Source organism: Vanacampus margaritifer, chromosome 3 (genome assembly GCF_051991255.1).
Source record: "Vanacampus margaritifer isolate UIUO_Vmar chromosome 3, RoL_Vmar_1.0, whole genome shotgun sequence".
Taxonomy (NCBI): Eukaryota; Metazoa; Chordata; class Actinopteri; order Syngnathiformes; family Syngnathidae; genus Vanacampus; species Vanacampus margaritifer.
The window spans coordinates 24514676-24537031 of NC_135434.1; the positions used below are offsets into that span (position 1 = coordinate 24514676).

Here is a 22356-nt window from a genome sequence, read left to right on the forward strand (position 1 = left end):
ACTATGACAATTGATTTGAAAAATAATATTATTCAATTAATATTTTAATACAGGTTATCTTGCTCAGTTTTATATTCACAAGTGTACATTTATAAAGTCAAAACCTATTTTTTTCTTTTTTGAAAGAGATAGAAGTATATTTACTTTCCATCTCTACTTTTAAAAATAAAAAGGCTGTCAAGACTTTAACGTTGTGTTCTCATTTAGGTGTTTTTAATATTTCTTAGTTTAAGAACTCTGACATTTTTCTTTTCTTCCTTCCCTCTTGTTATTGTGAGATTGTTGTGTATAATGACTGGTAAGTGTACTGTGCTGCTTAATCTTTGCCATATTTTGGCTCTTGATTTCAGTTTGTTAGATAAAGGAATTAATAAAAATAAAAATAAAAACACACCAAAAATAATCGTAACAGGCTAAACGTAACATACAGACGATAGGTGGCAGTAGAGTGTTTCATAAAACACAAATGGTCCGACCCCAAAGCTTTGCAGGAAGTTGCGCAAGACACATAGCTAGTTACAATGGCGCCTCTAGATCTGGATAAATATGCGGAGATCGCAAAACAGTGCAAATACCTTCCAGAAAATGACCTAAAGGTAACCCAGATATTATATGAACACATTCAGTAAGAAGAAGTAGTGCGCTTGTATTACTTTTGAGTAAGTTGTGGTTAAAATGTGCAATTAATTGAGGTTAGCTTAAGATAGCTTGTAGCGTTTAGCACACTGGCTTCGTCTGTGCGGCCAGGAAGTGAACGTCTTTACCAGGCGAGGAGGTCGTATCTTTTATGAAACAGTTGGCTTGATTACTTTTGTCTGCCACATATTTGTAAAGATCAAATGATTAGACCTCTCTGTATTGACTTGATGGTGGTGACTGCCTTCTTGAGGTAAATGTCTGAACGTTGATGTTACAATCGCTGTATGGACTGCATAGTCATGTGTTTATGGATGGGTAACGACCCAAGTAATTTTCAGTGACTGGGACACATGCAATGTCAGTGCCAGTGGGAAGTCAAATAACAAAAATCACACTATAATATGCTTCCATTCAGAATGTTATTAAAATGATTGTGGGCTGCATGATGCTTCAGTTTATAATTGCTAAATTATACTTAATTTGTCATAAATGCCTCTAAGGCGATCACTATTGTTATGTATGTGCCTGTATTATGTATCTGTCAAAGTACCATTTGTTACCAGTGACCTCTTCTGGGTTAATGTCATGTAATGTGGATGAAGCTATTGGTTTATGGAAAGTGCTCTCACAATGATTAACAAATTTCACTAACATTTAAAACTCATTCAAACCCAGTGGCATATTGTCTTTTAAGAATCCAGACATTCATTCCTAAGTGCAAATTCTTGTTTCTTTTATCTAAATTGGTGATCGGCTGTAATGTTTTAATTTGCCCGATCAATCTGTGTCGTCATTAATCTGCTCCATGAAATAAGACATAAGCCTACAATTTTTATTTAATGTTTATCAGCATTTTTTGAAGATTCACCCCACCCCATGCATTTCAATTGATGTCAATTATACGGGGTTTTTCGCTATTTGTGGACCAGGCCTCCCTATCAACTGCAAATGGCGGCAGTCGACTGTAGAGAAAATCTCAACGTTTTTTTTTTAATAGATATATTGCTACATCATCTGATCGAACTAGGGATCGGTTATCAGTTTTTCCAAAATTGATCGGCCAAAAACTCCTGATTGTGTAAAGCCTAATATTTATAATGTTTTGATAATAAGATGCCCTATCGAGTATATACCATTTTGGTAGTTGCTTAATGCCAAAATGAATTGCTGTCTGTCTGAACCTCCACCACCTGTATAGTATTTTATTTTTTCTCTTACACAGCGATTATGTGACTACGTGTGTGATCTTCTACTCGAGGAGTCAAACGTTCAACCAGTTTCTACTCCAGTGACAGTGTGTGGGGACATACACGGACAGGTGACATTTCCAAACACAGAAAGCTAGTGAAATAAATGCAGTGATTTTTTTTCCCTAGCTTGATGGTATATATGGTATATAATATTTTTGCTAATATTCATTTTTTCTCCCCTTTCCTGCTAGTTTTATGATCTTTGTGAACTTTTCCGAACTGGTGGCCAAGTTCCAGATACAAATTACATATTTATGGTTTGTATTTAAGTTATATTACTCTAACTTGATAACAAATGTTCCTAAAAGTGTTTGTTGCCTTTGACTTCATGTTGATAATAAGTCTCTGTTCTTTAGGGAGACTTTGTTGACCGAGGATACTACAGTTTGGAGACTTTTACATACTTGCTGGTGCTAAAAGCCAAATGGCCAGACCGCATCACTCTTTTACGTGGAAATCATGAGAGCAGACAGATTACTCAAGTTTACGGCTTTTATGGTGAGTTTAGTTTAAAAGAATGATCCGTTTTTAATCCAGTGTAATAAATAGAATAGTATAGTAAAACATTTTTAAAAGCACATGAACAGTAATAGCTGTGTTTATCATTTTTATTTGTTCCACAGATGAGTGCCAGACCAAATATGGAAACGCTAATGCCTGGCGTTATTGCACCAAAGTGTTTGATATGTTAACAGTGGCAGCTGTAAGTATTAGATTGATATTATATACAGTGTACCTCGATTTAATGTATCCTAATTGAAAGTGCAACTCACACCCCCAACCAGACTTTTGCTTCACCACTCACTAATATTTGAAAATGGCGCTCAAAGGAGGACCGTTGGGCTTGCGAGTGGGGAGAAGGTTGGGCTGTGCTAGACATCATCAGTGAAAACTATCATCTAAATAAATGCTATACTACCACACGCTATGCTAAATAAACTAACCAAATACTATGCTAACAAATCACAACACTGAAAAACGATATAAAGATGTTCGCAAACGCTTTAATTCCTCCCACTCCAACTTGGTAAGGAGGCATGTCTCACACTACTGTGCTGGCGGGTGGCAGAGCGACAACGTCGGTCTCACTGAAGTGGGTCGTCTGTGCTTGTGAGGATAGTGCCCCACACACACATTTTGTTTTTATCCCATATTCAAGCTTTCAACAAACACGAGCTAAAATGCCAAAATAGTGACCAGGTCATGTGGACAGTGTAGGTAGACACTAGGCATGGGCCGATAATAGATTTTGACGGTATGATAACCGTGAGCAAAAATATCACTGGTGAGCTATTTTTAGAACAGACTCATGTTGTCAGTAAAGGACAATGGGTTTATTTACTAAATTTCTGTCAATGTTGGAACTCTTATTTTCTAACTTCCTCTTAGGGCGGAAGATTATTTTTGAAAGAATGTGTAAAGGGAGAACGGCGTTGGAGACAGCAAATTGATAGAGAGAACAAGACATTGGAAGAGTTAAATATAGGTTTGCGCACGACAAATCCAACATTTTAAGATACTTAGTCCGGTTGAAAGTGGCAACAAGGTAAATAACTGAGCTTATCTTTCATTAGATTTATGTGCGTGTTTACCTTTTGAGTTTAATTAGCCTAACTATATCTTTATGGAGGTAAAGTAAACATGTCTAATTTACGGCATCAAGCCCCCCCCGCTCATATGGTTGTAAGAGGTTTGTGTATTAGACAAGGAAAAGTAGAATTTAAAGGAAACATAAGCCCGCCAGTAAAGCTTCATTATTTTAACCGATGCTACATTGTCCTTGTGGACACAACACGCTTGCTCCTACACTTGTACACTTATTTATTAAATAATTTTTTAAGGACAATAAACTTATCCCCAGACTTCTTCCCTTTTCCTCCTTCGTGCACGACTGCATGTGCAGTCATTCAAGGAGAAAAAAGTTAATTGAAGGCAAATAACTTCAAATAGGCTCGTTTACACAACTCCATTACCGGTGACAGACAGAAATAGCGGTTATTGAAACCTTGACTTCTTAAAATCACGGTATATCGTCAAACCGGTTATTGGCCCATGCCTAGCAGACACCCGCTTATACTGTTTAGCAGCAAATAAATAAATAAAAGTTGATTAGGTGTTGATTAACTCCTATAAAATATTTTTTTTATTTAAAGGACAGAACTAGGTTCTAGTCCACTCAAAATGCCCCCTTTCACAGTATTTGTCAATGTTTGTTAGCTCTAGAATTGGTCGCTGTTTTTTTTACTGGCGCTCTGTCATAATGAACAGACAGAGACCGGTACATAGATTTGCCGGATGTGCCACTGTGCTTCAGATATACAGTGCACACCGGTCTGGATAACAGACTTGGCCATGTTGGCAGGGGGATGTTCCCATCAAAGGCAATGGAAAGCATGGATCTCAGCATCACTGTAGACACACAGCTCAAAAAGGCTGTGTATATAGCTGTTGTTTAGTTTAGTTTGCACTGTTGTGTACATATCACTTGGACATTCTATGTACTGATCTATTACAGATTTTTTTCTCTGTAAAGTGTTGTATACTGTACGGCTGTTTTTTGTGAAGCCCTTCTCTATGGCATCATATTGTAACAGAGCTGAAAAAAGGAAGAACACTAACCTTGCAGCTCCTGAAAGCAACCAGCTGCACGCTAGTTTGGTCGGAGGCAACCCCTGTTTTTTGTTGAAAACACATATTGGAGGCTTATCAATGTTTTTATCCAAGAATTTTGGGTGTTAAAGAAAAAAAATCATGAAGACAATAAGAAAAAAACAATACTGCAGGCTAAATTGCCATTTTCATAACTTTCAGACCGACTGTCATGTTAAAGCAGGGCTGGGCACACTCGGTCCTCGAGGGCCAGAGTCCTGCAGGTTTTGGATGTTTCCCTTCTCCATCACAGCTGATATATGATCAGCTCATCAGCAAGCTCTGCATAAGCTTGGTAACTATCCTGTTGATTGGAATCAGTTGCGTTGCAGCAGGGAAACCTCCAAAACCTACAGGATGCCGGCCCTTGAAGACCGAGTTTACCTACCACTGTGCTAAAACGTCCATCCCTTTACCAACAGCTGCACAGTTGTTCTTAAACTATTGCTGCATTAAATGTTTTTCTGCTTTTCCTATTTTCACCAGTTGATGGATGAACAGATCCTGTGTGTACACGGAGGCCTCTCGCCTGACATTAAAACCTTAGATCAAATTCGGACCATTGAGCGTAACCAGGAAATCCCTCACAAAGGAGCCTTTTGTGATTTGGTTTGGTCTGACCCCGAAGACGTAGACACTTGGGCCATCAGCCCTAGAGGAGCAGGTTGGCTCTTTGGTGCTAAAGTCACAAATGAGGTACGTCACATCTGTTTTTACACCAGACATTGATATTTGTGGGGAAGATAATGTTCATGTCTATTACTGATGGATATGTTTGGTAGGCAGGGGACATTTCTCCACACTGAAAACAAAGAGTACATCTGTTAATTCAAAAAAATGCTAAATGAACAGTAAGCATGCATCAGTGGACACAACCTAAAACTACATGCACCCATTCCCCTTAAAGTTGAGATGGTGTAATGTAAACCTAAATAAAACACATACAAATATTTGCATGTTGTTTTTAACGTATATAAAGATGAATGCAATATAAAGACAAGTTATTTAAAGTTCAAACGTCATTGTTTTTTTGTTTTGTTTTAAATTTTCCCCAAAAAGCTGGGACGGTGCATGTTTACCAATGTGTTGCATCACAGTTCCTTTCACAACAATTAAGAAGCACTTGGGAAATGAGGACACTAATTCTTGAAGCTTTGTAGGTGGAATTGTTTCCCATTCTTTCTTGAATGCAACTTTAACAGCCCGAAAGTTTGGAAATTAAAGCCGTTTTTTCTAGGGATGGGTGAAAAAATCGATGTGTAAAGCCCGAATATATATATATATATATATATATATATATATATATATATATATATAGATCTTGCATCGACATATGGATGGATGCCTTGGAATTAATGTGCCCATCACAATTGTTTACAAAGTGGTGAACCTTGCCCCATTCTGCTTGTGAACAACAGCCTATCAGGGATGCTCATCAAATACCCAATCATTATACTTACAGTACCTGTATCCAATTTACCAGTCCACATGGGGAATGTTCCAAACAAGTCTTCTTCTTTTTTTAAGCCTACCTCAACTTTCCCATTCTTTTTGTTGGCCCTGGTCCCAGCTTTTTTGGAATGTGTTGCAAGCATTAAATTCAATATGAGATAATACTGTATTTACAACAAAACAAACAAACACAATACTGTTTTTTATTTACATCAAACCCATAACCTCTCGACTGTGAGTCCGACATGCTTTCCCACTATTCCACTGCTTCTATTATGATTATTTGAAGAATATTGTTTCAAGTCGTACTGGAATTTACTCATTTATACATTATGTTAATAGCAGCTTTTAAATCGCTGAGATTTTAGCAAAAGACGGGTGTTCTCACCTGATGATGTATTGTTCTTTTCTTTCCCCCTAATTCCTAATTTCGGTGTTTTATCAAATCCCTGCAGTTTGTTCACATCAACAATCTCAAGCTGATTTGCCGGGCGCATCAACTGGTCCACGAAGGCTACAAGTTCATGTTTGATGAGAAGTTGGTCACGGTGTGGTCTGCTCCAAACTACTGCTATCGCTGTGGCAACATCGCTTCCATTATGGTCTTCAAAGATGCTAACACAAGAGAGCCAAAGCTCTTCAGAGCAGTGCCTGATTCTGAAAGGGTCATTCCACCTCGGACAACAACACCTTATTTCCTGTAAGATAATGAAGTCCTGTACATTTAGTTGTTGTTGTTTTTCCAGTGCAAAGACACCAAGGAGAGTGGTGACAGCACTTGTGAGTCTGTATGACTTTTGTAGTGTAAATTTAAAGTATTTACAGTGCCAACTATAGTTTATTGCCCCCCTGTACATTTAAAGCCATGTATCTGCAACTTAAATCTGAGGCCCCCTCACTCAACCTGGAAGTTAGCGAAAAAGTACAGACGCGTATGTGTAATCAATATAGGTTTGTTGTGCACATTTATCATTATCCATTGCATTACAGTAGCGTTGCAGTGATGGATGGAAACTAGATGTCAACCAATCATTATTTCTTTGTTGATGTTTGTTGCAGTCCAGTCTCAATCTCTTGATCCCTCTTGCTCTTTCTATCCCGTTCTCCTTCTGAATTGAAAGTACCATGCGACCACTAGATGGCTCAAATAGCAGGATGTTTGATATTTCTGTAATGAAAAAAAAAAAAAGAACACAACAGCCAAATATAGAATACTGTACATTGACATACGGAAGCTTAATGTTGCTACCTGAGCTGCTGTTTTAGTAGAATTGTTTTTATTTTTATTTTATTATTTCACTGAAGCAGTGATTCCCTAAACTGCCTCTCAGACTTGCAACTCCTCGCAGATGTTCAGTTCTCACTTGGGGCTTAAATCACAAAGATATTTCACAGCTAAGCAAGCTGGAATCTGTGTTCTGAGGTCATCTGACCATTGTAAAATGTTCATATTTGCAGATCTCTGTTTTACTTTACAATAAAGATTTTCTTGTCTGAACTAATTCCTGTTGTAGTGGTTTGGACATGACAATTTTATAATAGCTTTCTTGGCATGAGAAAATGACAAAGCAACAAAAAATGTGTATCATACATTGTGGTATGTTTTAAATGAGTAGGCTATGATCTTTATATTTTTGTCTCATTATGGAATTAAAAGTTGGTGGGGAGTCCTGGGGGGTGATCTTTTTATTTCCCCAGGAGAGCTGGTAAAAAAAAAAAAAAAAAAGAACAATTCTGGGAAAAACTGGACGGGTGGCAACTCTAGGGGTCGTGTAGGGGAGCGGGGGCCGGTAGGGTGCCTTGTCCATGTGTCGTGGCATCAGCGGCGTAACTTCCGCTTATGCTGCGGAGTAAAAACCAAACAAAAACAATTAAACAATAAATTAATAACATACAACAAGACCAATACCAGACCAATGTTGACATTCGTGTCAAACTCACGCGTATACGCACGCACGCACACACAAAAAAAGATACAGTGCCCAATCACTGGTGAGCTACATATATATATATATATATATATATATTTTTTTTTTTATATATATATATATATATATATACATATATATATATATATATATTTTATATCGTTATCGTTTCTATGTAAGATAAATCAAACAGAACATGGTCATTTAAACCTTAGGTACCTATCTATGTTTGTGATTATGTCATCATAACATGCAAAACACTAAAGCAATAGATATATTTTAGTATTGGACATAACTTTATATGTCTTCTAAGTAAAGCTGGACAAATATAAATATAATTGTATCTACATATACAGTGTATATGGCAAACGGTTAATAAACGGACAGAGCTTATATAGCACTCACTCACTCACTCACTCACTCAAAGAGGCTAGTTACCCACCCATGTATTTATCTCTAATCCATTTACAATAATACTTTTTCTTTGATTAGGTTAGGGGAATAATTATAGATATGAACTAATATGACGTCTACTTTTATTATTTAACTCCCCCCCAGTCATATCGCCCCTACTTGTAGTTAGGTATGGTATGGATATATGGATAATTGGAGGGAAGCTGAAATAATACTGGACACGGGAGCGAATGTTGCTTTTACCTTTCCCCGGATAGCAGGCGCATCTCCTCCTTGTTCTTTTCCACGCCCCTCTCCAATGAACAGGAGGCGCAGTCGTGATGTCATCGTTCATCTGTGTTGGTCGATTACGTGTAGCTCACAGACCCGGGTTGGCTAGCTTGACAGACGAAAAAGCAACGACACGGCTACTACAGCAACGACACATCTGTTATTGGAGCGTAAAAAGCAAAACCAGCAGGCACGAGAAAACCTCACCAACTAAATGTGGAGTTGTTAGGGTAAGAGAAAGTCCACTCTAAAGAGCAACCAAGCTAACAATTGCTAACCATACACGGTCGTTGCAACGTTAACTTTCATTGTTATGACTAGTGTCTGATCGCTTTAGTGCTAGGTGGCTAGCTATTTAGTCAAACAATTTACCAGTCCACCCACATTATACACATCCAACTTAGTCGTTTTTAAAGTATGACCAACAAAATCCCGACAACCAAGCTAAAGCTGTCACCTGACATTTACATATCTGGTTTCGAGTTAAGGATGTGCTCACTGAAACGGAATCAGCAAATTCTTCAGCACTGTTCATATAGTTATTCCAAAAGCCCTCGTTACCATTAATCTGAATTTAGATATCTCGTTCCGTTCTTTGTGCAGCATGTAAAATACGATTCATTGTTAAATTCAGAGGTGACATTGCCCAAAATATAATTTACCATCTTTTCAATGTATCATGGAATTGCTAAATAAAACATTTACCTGTATGTTGGCATGATGCTGGTCAAAATCGGTTCACTGCTATTGCAATCCTAAAAATGACCCTGCTGTCACACTATGCAAAATTGTGTGTTTTAAAGTGTGATCAGATTTGTCATACGAAAGAAACATCTGTTTCTGTTTCCTCCCCAGATTTAGCGGAATGGCAATACTAATGTGTTCTTCATTTGAGGGGTACCACAGAAGGACACGTGTTTGTTACGCAAAGAGGCGATGAAGTCCCTGCACCGTATGGTGTTTAATGCCCTCTAGAAGCTTCTGTTGAGGAAGTCGCTGCTGATAGAGACATGTTTGCCAAGCTCAAGAAAAAGATTGCAGAAGAGGCAGCCACGGCCCCACGGAGTGGCATTCGTTTACCCCGCACCATCAGCAAGGAATCCATCACTTCAATGGGAGCAGACTCAGGGGATGACTTTGTAAGTTCTCTTTAAGAATATAGTATTTTGAATGGCCCTGTAACGTTGCCTTTAAGTCCATACAGTTGCCGTTTCTCAATATCAAGAACACAGAGTACGTTCTTGTGATCCAATGAGTACGTTCTCGGTAAGCCCGGTCTTAAGAACGGACTTCCCAAGCACGCATTATCTTGCATTTCTGTAATTCATCGCAGTTATATCATGTGACTAGATTTCAATGAACTATTTTGACGTTTCAAAATGTGTTTGGACAACATACATAGGTTAAAAACCTTACTTTCATCCTTGTGATCTCGTGAAACGTCATCAATGGCGGCCCAAGTACTGTTCCAATCAAAAGTATGCATAAGCCAAAACCACACAGAATTCCCGGATGTTGTTCTTTTTTGCTTTTTTTGCTAGCTTAAACCCAGGATGCATCGGTTGTTGCTTGGCTTGGCTGGGAAAATATCCCAAGATGCATTTCGTACTTCAAGGAACGATTGGCTTACCGAACTGCAAGTCCAGAATTGGAGAATGCAGGTCCAGAATGTAAAAAACCTGAAACTCTTTGGCTTTAGCTAGAGGTGCTTCTACTCAACAGGTGGAGACAAGCTCCTTTAGCTGCAAGTTGAGTAGGAGCGCCTGTGGCAAAAGCCAATCCGTGGCAGGGTTTTTACTTTCTGGACCTTGATTCCCCAACCCTGCAGCACGTCAAAAGTGTTTAATAAGTTTATACCTGTAGATAAACGGGCTTTTATATTAATTAATGCTTCATTTGCCTTTATTTTAGTATCTTATAATTCACAATAGATATGATATTGTTTGTTGTAATAAAGAATAATAAAATAAAAATACATTAAAAAGGGGCCTTGAAAACAAATCATCACAAATTAAATATCAATTGTAGTTTTGAGGAAATGAACGTCTAATTAGATGATTTTCTAAAATCAGTCAGTCCTAGGCGGCACGGTGACTGACTGATTAGCACATCCGCCTCTCAGTGCAGAGGACGTGAGATCGAGTCCGGGCTTCGACCTTCCTGGCTGGAGTTTGCATGTTCTCCCCGTGCCTGCGTGTGTTTTCTCCGGGCACTCCGGTTTCCTCCCACATTCCAAAGACATGCATGGCATGTTAATTGAACACTCCAAATTGTCCATAGGTGTGATTGTGAGTGTGGATGGTTGTTCGTCTCTGTGTGCCCTGCGATTGGCTGGCAACCAGTTCAGGGTGTACTCTGCCTACTGCCCGAAGCAAGCTGGGATGGACTCCAGCGACCCCCGTGACCCCTGTGGGGATAAGCGGTTAGGAAAATGGATGGATGGACAGTCAGTCCTATGTAGAGCTGTAGGAATATACAAGTGTGTTGGGCAAATAATCCACTAAATTAAATCTAGTCATTTCTTGTTATTACCTCAAACTCATTGTCTATGAGATCACTGCAGAGAATCCATTATCATTACTCCTGCCAAATTCTAAAATATCTAAATATTTACACTACAGGTCTCCAGACTGACCCTAAATGCTGGTATTTTGCCCTAAAATTTTAGACAGTGCAACTATAACTTACATTTTCTGATGTTGTTTTTTAATTACATTTTTTGTTGTAGACTTTTTCTCCACACTTCATTCGATTTATCAGTAATTTAACGAAAATGCGTGGGATCGTGTGTGTAGACTATAGAGTATGCTCCTAAATTTCAGGTTAGGTGGTGCTACTGTGCTCCTATAAAAAAAAAAAGTTGGTCTAGAGCCCTGATTGAACAGTTCATTCATACTCGCATTGGTAAGAGCCCGTTCATTTAATTAATTTCACAAAAGGTTATGCAGGGGTATGCAACCGCAGTACTGCATGTTTTAGATGTCTCCATCCTCCAACACAGGTGATTCAAATGATCAGATCATCTGTAGGCTCTGGAAAAGCACAGGAATACCCCTACCGATGCAGGAGCCTTAAGCATAAGCAAGTACCTCGCAATCATCGTCTTTGATTTAGGGCGGCCATTGTACTTTGCATTTGTGTCGGGCGATGGGGGTCGTACAGTTTACAATCTTTGCCCTGACTTGCTTCCAAGTCACGGGTGGAAAGAGTCGTTGTAGGAGTAATGTCATATAAACTGGCCTTAGTGTTTTGTCATAATCTGCAAAAATTCAGGGTGTCTTGCTCACAGCCACTTTTTCAGAAAAAGCTCATACTTAATGGTAGTAACATTTTACTATTTAAATCCAATCATGCGGGCAATTAAAAAGTCAAATTTCCAAAATAGTCCTGATTCATATTCTTGACTCACCACAAGTAAACTCGAGTCTTGGAATAATGGTGACATTAACTAACCCTTGTCAAATAATACAGTAACCGGTCTGACAGTTAATTGGGTGTGACTTTTTGTAAACTAAAGTGATGACTTAAGGGATGGACTGTTGCATTCAGTGTTTGCCATGCATCAGAATGTTGTGTTACCTGACTCCTTAAATGTAACACACCTCTTGATTTTTTTACTTTTTTCTTTGAAATTTTGTTTTAAAAACAACAACAAATAAATCCTGCTCGTTTTGCTGCTTACCTGTTTTTGTTTTTTGGTTTTTTTATATTTATGTGTTCACTTGTTGAAATGGTGCTGTGAATGTGCTGATATTGTTCCAGGTAAATACTGTCATATTTATGAGGACGATTCTCCATGATCAGGCTATTTTCCTAAGTTAGCATAGTTATCGTTTGGCCCTGCAGTGGAAGGTGTATTCCTAAGGCTGTAGTACAGGCTCAACTCACCTACATCAATTATTTAGAGTTGTCCAAGCAATGATGCCAAGCGATACATGACTCGTTATGTTTATGGAATCATGCAAGCGTTAATATTTTTATATTAAATGTATGCAGTATGTTGGTTGCCATTTTAGAATACCAGTATGTAAAAAGTCTAAAAGTGGTGGTAGTAGAGTGAATTTCGAGTTGTTTAAAACTGCTGCTCACTTTCAAATGTAATACTGTGCCATCTCTCTGTCCCTAGGCATCTGACGGTAGCAGCTCCAGGGACGACCTGCCCGCCCAACTGCTCAGGAGGAACGATCAGATCCGTAAGCTAGAGGCAAAGCTATCAGGTGGGACATTCAGTTTATCGTTACATGATAGGACAGGTCTTGAAACGTAGGTTAAAGTAGAAGTCTGCAAATACAACTTTACCCTAAATCAAGGAAATTCAATGGAAATTTAAAGTGGTTCAATTCAAGAAAATTTATTGAAGCAAAGGTCTGAAAGATAATAATGTGTAACTGTTTATTGTGGTACTATATACATTTAAGTAGGGCTGGGCAATAAATAGAATTCATTTGATACATTGCCATTTTAAAAATCGAATCGTTGAAAATTTGCTAAATCGTGAAATTGAATTTTGTCTTCTGGATTATTTAAAGCTGTTGTTCTTATGTTCTGTTACATCCAGATGTTTTTGTGACTTGTAGTTTTGCAGAATGCTGGATGGGTGGTTTACAAGACATGTTTAGTACAATAGCTAACAACTACTTAATTGTGGCATTTAAGCACAAACTATGAATGTTAAGTTCATGTTAATACTGATCTAGAATCAGTATACGTTATTGTTGTTGGAACGTTTTGCACAGGAATTATTTTTGAATAAATTAAACATTTAAATAAATGTTTGTCGAGTTTATTAGATTTAAATTGATTAAAATCGTAATTGTCCTGATTGACTGCAAAAATCGACATTTAAATTTTTGGCCATATCGCCCAGCCCTACATTTAAGTATACTAGTTGTTGTATCTACATCCGCAAGTAGTTAATAACTCAGTCATATCAAATAAATTTACTACAATTCAAAAGTCTTTTGAATTTTTTTTTTATTGTCATGTAATGCAGAAGTACCATTAAATTAGCAAGTAACAAGTGTTCCCAAAAATGACCGTCTGTCAGAATGCTGGAACTTGTTGGAATAGCCACTTCAACCTGAGTATGAAGCACTAATAATTATGAAGATCAGTTTTTGTCAGAAAAAAAATGTCTTTTTGGACAATGTTATTGTGTAACGCCTATAGAAAATGTGGTTAGAAAAAATCCTTCAAAGAACTCATCATCATCTTTTTTTATTTTTTATTGTACGGACATGTACACAAACTTTGACCTCTACATTTGATCTATCGCAGTGAACACACGCTGTAGTGGCACAAACTAGATCAGCACCTTGGGAGCAGTTTGGGGTATCAGTTTCTTGCTCAAAGACACCGCAACCATGTGACTATCTTCAGCTAGGTTACCCATGGCAGCAGTTGATGATCTTAACCTCTTGGCCATATTGCAGTAAAACAGTATAACTTCATTATTTCTCAACAGATCTCATCGGCGCATCAGTTCAAAATTATCACTAATAATTTCGTATTAGGCCTGGGGGATATGGGCCAAAATTCTGAACACAAAAATTGCATCCCTTCACGGTATGTAACGATATCTATCACAATATAGAATTATGGGTAAAACAATTTCCAATATACTGTATAATAATTTAATGAATGAATAATTTTTGAATAGGTTAATTACAGTTGCGCTTGAAAGTTGACAAACGTATGTAAACTTGAGTGCACTGTCTGGTTTATTATATTTTATTCAGTTACATGAGTTTACATATTATAACCCCTGCAACGTTAAATCGCTGTCATTCTTTACGTCATCTGAAACTACGCTATGCAAAATGAGATGACTTACATGAGCAAATACGGTCAAGCTGTATCTCCCCAAAAAAAGGCACGACCAAAACCTGTGTGGTGCAACCAACTGTAAAAGCTGGTAGCAACAGTGCTACCAGTGCAAAAGTCAGTGTAGAGCCCTGAATATTTTTTGTTTGCACTATTTTGCAGCAGAGTGCGCTGACTTTTAATTTTGATTTGAGATTTGCACAATAAATGTAGTAAGTAAATGTATTCTTTCAAAAAAATCTAAATAGCTTCTATAAATGACTATGTAAACCCGTAAGCAAATTATTTATAAAAACAAAACAAAAAAACAACTGAATTCTATTCCGTGATATATATCGTTACTGTGAAGGGATGCCGTTTATACCGTGATATGAATTTTGGGCCATATCGCCCAGCCCTACTTTCAAGTTCTGCACACAGTACGTTTGCCTTACAGTTCTGAAATTTGTGGTTCGAATGTCGGCTCCAGCCTTCCTGTGTGGAGTTTGCATGTTTTCTCTGTGCTTGCATGGGTTTTTCTCTCTGTAGTTCAGCTTCTTCCCACATTCCAAAAACATGCATGTTAGGTTCACTGAACACTCGGAATGGTCCATCACTGTGAATGCGAGTGTGCCTACTTGTCCTACACATGTGCTTTGTGATTTCCTGTCGATTAATCCATAGTGTAAACCACCTCTTGCACAGTCAGCATCCGTTATTCGGCAATCGTCAACAGTTGTGACACCCTTCCGTCATCATCATCTGTCAATATTTCAAGCCGAGCCAAACCGCATTGTAATCATCAATCCGTCATTCATCATTCTTAAGCGAAATGGGCGTCCGTCAATGTAGGGGTGCGCGATAGAGACGACGTATTCAATATGAAGTATGAATTTGCCCAAAGGTAGAGACTGGAACCCTACTGTCAAATTGCGATAGTTGATTGATTACATTTTTGTATCCTATTTTGTTTGCAGTGCGCACTGCTCCGTGTGACAGAATTTCCCAAGATGTATGCCTCCATCACTTCAAGCTGAGAGTGGATGGCTCAACATGATGCAACGGCAAAAGTTCTGTTTGCATCCGTTGTCTACATAGCATAAGTCAGGGATGTGATTTTTCCGCTAATTCACGGAATTCCGCTTTTTTATCTCCAAAAATAAAAATTTAAAATTTCCGATTTCGTCTCTACAGCATTCCATTTTAGTGTTTCCGTAACTGAAATGAAACGGATCTTGCGATTGGCTGAAGTAAAACGGCTCTTGCGATTGGCTGAAGTGAAACGGATCTTGCGATTGGCTGAAGTCTCCGTGTTGACGCGCTTGTTATAAAGGCATAGGAGTATGCCATTGTTCATTTCTCACACGTTTTTGCCGGGTGTTTAAAGAAAGATGTCCGTGATCGAACGCAAAGATGCTCCGCGAGTTAAGGAAATTGACAAGATCGTAAAAAACAAGTTTCGATGGGACTGGTTAGAGAAGGATATATCTACAAATGTTGGAAAGAAGACTGTGACAAATTTGTTCAGTGACTTTATTCGGAAGATTGATCGTGCCGGGAAAGCGCTTTGCATTTGGTGCCATGATACCATTGACTATGGTGGGAGAGGTTTCAAAGCTCTTGAAAGTCACGCAAAGAGCAAAAAACACGTGAAAGAACTCCAGTCAAGAACAACATATGATTCCACTGCTGGAAGTTTTGGTGCTCAAACGAAAACTCCAAAACTTTACGGCCTCCATCCCTTATTGACATCACAATCGGAAGCGGTAATAGAGAGACGTGATCCACCCCAACAACCTGTACCAGTTGCTGATAGAGTCGTGAATTTTGAGGTAGGTGGTAAACTTTTCAAATTAATTTGACAGTTTTCCCCTTTTTTTCGAAAATATTATAACGTAATAATGATCATGTTTGCACTTTTCAGGTTTCAATATGTTGATATGCGGCCCTCAGACCCCCGGCTAAATTTTCAGATAATTTCACTTTGGTCAAATCACATTCCTGATAAGTGCCTTATCATGGCCTCCACTGCAGCGAAAATGTGCTGCGTTACGACGGGGACTCAAGGAGAAGTTATCAGAGTGCTGTCGCAAAACAGTGTGCTGTTTCTACCCCTAGATGTCAGTAATGCCTTGGGCATGGATTTCATTGCTGGCATGACAAAGTTAGGTTTGAGAAGAAAAAAAAAGAAAAAACCTCAGATCAAGACATACTGAATACGGAGGAGGCTTTGTTGTGATATTTTGCATAAAAATACACTGTCCTTTTCTATATTAGAAAGAGGCGTTGATGACTTATACCACAAAGGTTAAAGAAAGGTTTGAGAGAAAAGAACAATTTTTTCCGGAGAGCCTTGTAATGTGCTCAAAAATGAAGGTTGCTGATTGAAAGAAAGTGACACCTGTGTATCTGAAATTGATTGCTCTTCGTAAAGTATCTGGATGTCTGTCAAATTAATATGTTAAAATAAACAATACCAATTCAATTTATGTGATTCAAATTAAATTTTTCAATGTAATCAAGTTTAGCAATTTGAATTAAAATCTAAATTATATAGATAACATTTCTGGTGGCACTTATTTCAGCCCATAGTTTTGTTCTGTGTGTTCTGAGTGTTTGTAAATCCATTACGGCACGCGACTCACTGGAAAGGAAGGAGGAGGGCAAGTGGACGGGAGGAGTTAAGGCAAACATTCAAGGTTGTTGCTCATCTCGGCACTTTCGTCTGACGCTGTTGTTCTTTTTTCACCGTCGGCTATGGCCAACAGAAGCTGTTTGTGTGCTTAATGCTAAGTTGTTATAATAAGTAAGATGAGATAACCAACCAGCGTCTGCTGTCAACGTACTTGAGAGATATTACACAAGTGGGCATCTGTCAATGTTTCCCTCATTCATCAGTCAATGGCCCGGTTATTATCGATGATTACATTGATAAGCAAAAACCCACTTCCGGCATTTCTGAATCAGTCAATTTTTTAAAAGTTTTTCGTCAATCATTTATCGTCACCAAAATGAGCGTCCATCATTGACAGATTCACGGACCTTCCAGTATGTTGACGGAAGGCCCACTAATAGGTTATAATGTCACCTATGACGGTTCTTGGTGGAAAGCAAGTTTCAGAACTTTGATGGTGATTTGGCTTTTTTGTGATTACTGTACATTCTTGTGAATTTGATGTTTTAGTGTTTTGTTTGTTTTATTCATTTTTTCCTTTTGGACACATTATTACAGGTTACATCGATCATATCATATCATTTGCAACAATGACATCCAAAAGAGGGGTGACGGGTAGAAGCCATGGCTTATTAGTAACCCGTCCCCATCGATTCTTACTATACGCATCAGTCATATACATTGATTATGATAGTCATTGATTCATATTGTTATCAATTCCAGACTTAAGTCTGCACACTCCTCGCTCAGTTCATCTTGAGTAATGTCCGTGTATAAGTTGCAGCCAGTACCAATCATTTGGAATTGGTAAATCGGTTCCCGGACGCCACCAACAGGCCCACCCAACCAGGCGAGCAGACAAGGCGAGCGCATGCTTGTTCACCAGTAGCGTCTTCGCTGACCTTGGATCAACTTTCACACATGTTGTGGTATCTAGAAGAGTAGATTGGCTTGCATTCTGCCCATTGCATCCACAGCAATGTTCACTCCATTCTGGTCAGCTCAGCCACCGGTCCACCACTGTTGCCAGCATCCGATGATGCTTAGATCGTGATACTCCTGAGCGTTCACCAAGACCAGCCCACCTGGCGGAGTAGCCCCTGCTAGCCGCATCTCGGAACCATGTTCACCAACCCCATTGTAATTATTTACAGCAGATACATTGCAGCCACAGTACAACCTTATCACGACAGCCTTGCATGTTACAACAAATGTACAGAATGATGTACAGAAATAGAGCCAGACAATGTTCTTACAGGAACAGCAATACATGTAATCAATGCAGTTGTATAAACAAGAGTTAACCTTGGCAGTGTCAGCAAGTAATCTTATGCTATATTTACATTATTCAAATCATAACAGCTCCAGTTTTGGGTTAATTAGAAAAATAGTTTCATTTGGGTAAATTAGAAAAATAGTTTCATTTGGGTAAGACATAATCCACAATTTAATGATGCGAGTTACTGATAGCAGTTATTGTCTCTCAAACTCCGCTAATTTTTCCATTCTTTTCACGATCCGTATTTTCGTCTCTTCTTTAGTTTGAATGAAGATCCGACAGTCTTTTGTCCATGCGTTCTCGATAAGTCCATTCTTTCTCAATTGTTGCGCCCTTCTGTCAGCATTTCGTTTTGTGAGATTTTCATTGACGTAAACATGTTTACCTTTAAGCTTGTAGCTACCTCTGAAAAGAGCAATCTTTTTCTTCCTGTCAACAAACCTGATCAGAACTGCCGGTGGTCGTGTCCCCCCCAGTTGCAAGCAAAAAGCACATCTGAATGTGCGCTGGATCCACAATTAATCCCAAATCTCTGAGTTGAGTTGTCACTTGCTGTCTCGTTCGCTGAAGTTTGATAAGAATCAACTGCACTTGTGATGGCCCCGAGGGCCCTGCCGCGGTTTAATCTGGATAGACTGTAACTATCACATCGTTGATTCGAAGATTCTGTTCCAAATCATCTACTTTTTGTTCCAAGGCGACAATGCGTCAATCTTTTTCTTGTGTCTCTTTCTTCAACTGCTGAATTTTCTCCATAAGTGGCTCGATGCTCTTTTTCATTTCAAGTAATTCGGTGACCCTTACTTTGAATTTTGCAAGAGAAGATTTTATCTCCTCAGTCTCGTCAGCTCTTTTCCCGCAAGGCATATTGCAACAATGTAGTTAAAAATCCCAATGTTAACAAACTAGTTAGAAGTCACAAGCGAGTGCAGGAGCAAGTACAGATGCGTCCTTCCTCGACAGATGCGTCCTTGATTTGAGTGTAATATTAGCTTTGATTGATTTTAGTTTGTTAAAATATGACAAAAGGTAAAAAAATTGTGCCAAATTTCAATGGGGGCATGGCTCTGTGGTAGAGTGGTCGTCTCCCATCCGTGAGGATGTGGGTTTGGTCCTCTCCCTTGGCGACTATGTTGAATGTCCTTGAGCAAGACACTGAACCTCGATTTGGTCCCCAGTGGACCTGGCAGCGCCCTGCGTGGCAGCAGCCGACCATTGGTGGGTGAATGAGTTTTAAAGAGACTGCACAATAACTCGTACGACGCGTGTACGCTCACACACTACTTTGTTTGTTCGACAGTTTCTACTTTGGCTCGGCACAAAAGCAGTCATTGAACTTGACTCTCAGGAACGGTTCTTGTGTCCTCAAAACGTGCCTTTGTGCTCAAAATTTCCCCGTACTTTTAATTGTGGCTCAAATCTTAATGCTACACTTTAGCCTAAACCTACAGCACGCACAATGGCACGGTCGGTGACTGCTCCCATATTTTTTTCAATCAAACATTTCAAAACATAACATTATTAAATGGTATTGATATTGATCACGTATCTGGTGTGATACATATTAATATTGAATTATTGTCAAGCCCTATTTTGTTTTCTTGTAATAATTGTATTTATAATTATCCCCTCTACTCAAATAGAGTAGAGCCTTGAGATTTTGATAAATGCTGCTTTTTTCCCTCACAATAATAATGGTTTTCTTAAATAAGAAAATAATTAGGTTTATTTTTCATTATTTGTCAATCACATTTTCCCTTTTGTTTTCTCCTTTTGTTCTCTCTATCGTCTTCCTGTTTTCTCGTGTGTGTGTGTGTTGTGTGTATGTGTGTGTATGCGCGTGTGCCATTCATATTCTATCTTGTCCCTGCGTCTCAACAACACTAGACTATGCTGAGCAGCTGCGAATAATGCAGAAGACCAAGGAGAAGCTTGAAATTGCATTAGAAAACCATCAGGATTGTACGTACCTCTCCTCTCGCTCCCCTCCTACCAGTGAGCTTCTTTTCTCTTAACTGCCAATCAGCTGTATTAAATAACTCATTCATTCTTCCCTTTTCCCCGAAATCAGTTCTCACATTTCCTGTGTTACGATCAGATGCTTTGTAAATGTTTTCTGTGGTCATGTTGAAGAATCTTGAAACCCCAGATCTTTTTATTCTGACAGTTTATTTAAGTCATAGTTAATATTTTGGGAGAATAAATGGTTAAGTGGTGCTCTGCATGCTTTGATATACTGATTGCTTTTTTCGCACAGGTGTTTTGAGATTTAAATGTGAACAGCCTTCTGAATGCTACATTGATATGTGGTCATGAGCCAGTGTGTAAGCATGCAATGCTTTGTTCTCTTCTACCTCTGCCTTTAAAACAACACATTAGCCCCCTTTAACTTTGTGACGTTTGTCACCTTTCAGTCTTCAAACATAAATAATGAAACTTGATTTTTTTTTTATATTTATTTATTTTGCAAATAATCTACACCAAGTGGGACACAATCGTTAAGTGGAATGAAATTAATTACATTTTAAACTCTTTTTTTTTTTTTTTTTTTTTTTTTTTTACGAATACATAACTGAACAGTAGGGCAATGTCAAATTATTCACCCCCTTTTCTCCCAGTGCAGCCAACTGACTTTAGAAGTTCCCTGATAATTTCTGAATGACGAGATTCAATGTTGACCTAATAGCTGATTATAACAAATAGTCCACCTGTGTGTAATCTAGTCTCAATGTAAATGCACCTGCTCTGGGATGGTCTCTGATGTCTGGTAAAACAATAATGGGGAGCAAACCGCATCATGAAGACCACAGAACACAACAAGCAGCTAGGTCTGGGATAAAGTTGTGGAGAAGTTTAAAGTAGGATTAGGATATACAAAGATTTCACAAACTTTTAAACAACTTGCGGAGAATGGATCAATCATATTGAAACGGAGAGAGTATCAAAAGCAAAAGGTGGTTCTACAAGGTATCCTACTTTTCATTTTTTTTTATTTGTAAAGAAGTTTAAAATATTGTATACATTTTGCTCCTCTTCACGTTTGTGTCCTACAAATCCAATTGTATACAGTATCTTTGTTTGAAGCCTAAAATGTGGCAAAAAGTTCAAGAGGGGGCTAATACTTTTGCAAAGCACTGTATATCTATGTACTGTATATCTGTGCGGTAACAAATGGCACCGCGCCGCAGACCGGTAGTTAGGGACAACATTAACATAGTGTAGTGCAGCTGAGCTTTGTATATGATTAGTTTGCAAGTCACTGTATAAAAATTTGTCCCAGCACATTTTTTGTGAATTGCAATTTGAAACATGAATTTTGACAATTTGTTCCTGTAACACATAATATGTACAGCCTTTCCAGTATTAATTTGCAAGACTAAATACATATTTTTTTGTCTTGCCCTGATGAAGGCCTACAAAGGCCAAAATGTGTAGGCAAATTTTTAATCAAATGGCCACGTTAAAAAATAAAAGCCTTTTATTCATAAGTACTTTCAGTTCCTCAGCCTCCTGTTTTCTGCTGATCGCTCCACTGAAGATAAGAGTGATTTTTTTTGGAGAAAAAAAATCCAACACATCCTATAGACTTACCCCTGCATACTGTCATTGCCTAAATATTTTTAGATTTTTCCAATCAACTACCTGCATTTAAAAAAACAAACAAAAAAAACAATTGTGAGGAATAATGAAATAACTTATTTTATTTGTGTGTAAAGGGTACATGACATCAGCTAAATTACATTTGTCAAGATACAATCATTTTATCTCAGACAAATCACATTTCTGTAATTGTTGGAGCTCTTCCAATGACCTGACAAGTATGTAAAAAAAAAAAAAAAACTCTAAGCAGTTTTTGCATTAAGGGATCCATCTACTATCAGTATAGTCTTCACACAAAATCAAAAACATTTCCCCGTCCCCCAATATTTCTTTGACATTACTGCTTTTCTCATGCTGCTTTCCCCAAACCATGATACTGACTTTAATCTTTCCATTACA

At 38.3% G+C, this 22356-nt stretch overlaps 2 protein-coding genes across 4 annotated transcripts in view; both read left to right on the top strand.

The window, feature by feature from the left end:
* The first annotated feature begins 483 nt into the window (after positions 1-483).
* Positions 484-7492, top strand: ppp6c (protein phosphatase 6, catalytic subunit). Its single transcript, XM_077561897.1, has 7 exons — positions 484-596; positions 1862-1957; positions 2081-2146; positions 2246-2387; positions 2513-2592; positions 5025-5234; positions 6446-7492. The coding sequence occupies exons 1-7, from the start codon at positions 522-524 to the stop codon at positions 6692-6694; spliced, it is 918 nt and encodes a 305-aa protein (XP_077418023.1). The 5' UTR covers positions 484-521; the 3' UTR covers positions 6695-7492.
* A 1132-nt stretch (positions 7493-8624) lies between these two features.
* Positions 8625-22356, top strand: part of golga1 (golgin A1) — a 31100-nt gene continuing 17368 nt past the window's right edge. The window contains exons 1-4 of one of the 3 annotated variants that reach the window (XM_077561863.1): positions 8625-8832; positions 9458-9741; positions 12729-12819; positions 20245-20352. In XM_077561863.1, coding sequence (XP_077417989.1) covers positions 9613-9741; positions 12729-12819; positions 20245-20352 — 328 coding nt within the window. In that variant the 5' untranslated portion in view covers positions 8625-8832; positions 9458-9612. The remainder of the gene's footprint in view (positions 8833-9457; positions 9742-12728; positions 12820-20244; positions 20353-22356) is intronic. The other 2 variants (XM_077561864.1, XM_077561865.1) reach the window with 2 other exon arrangements.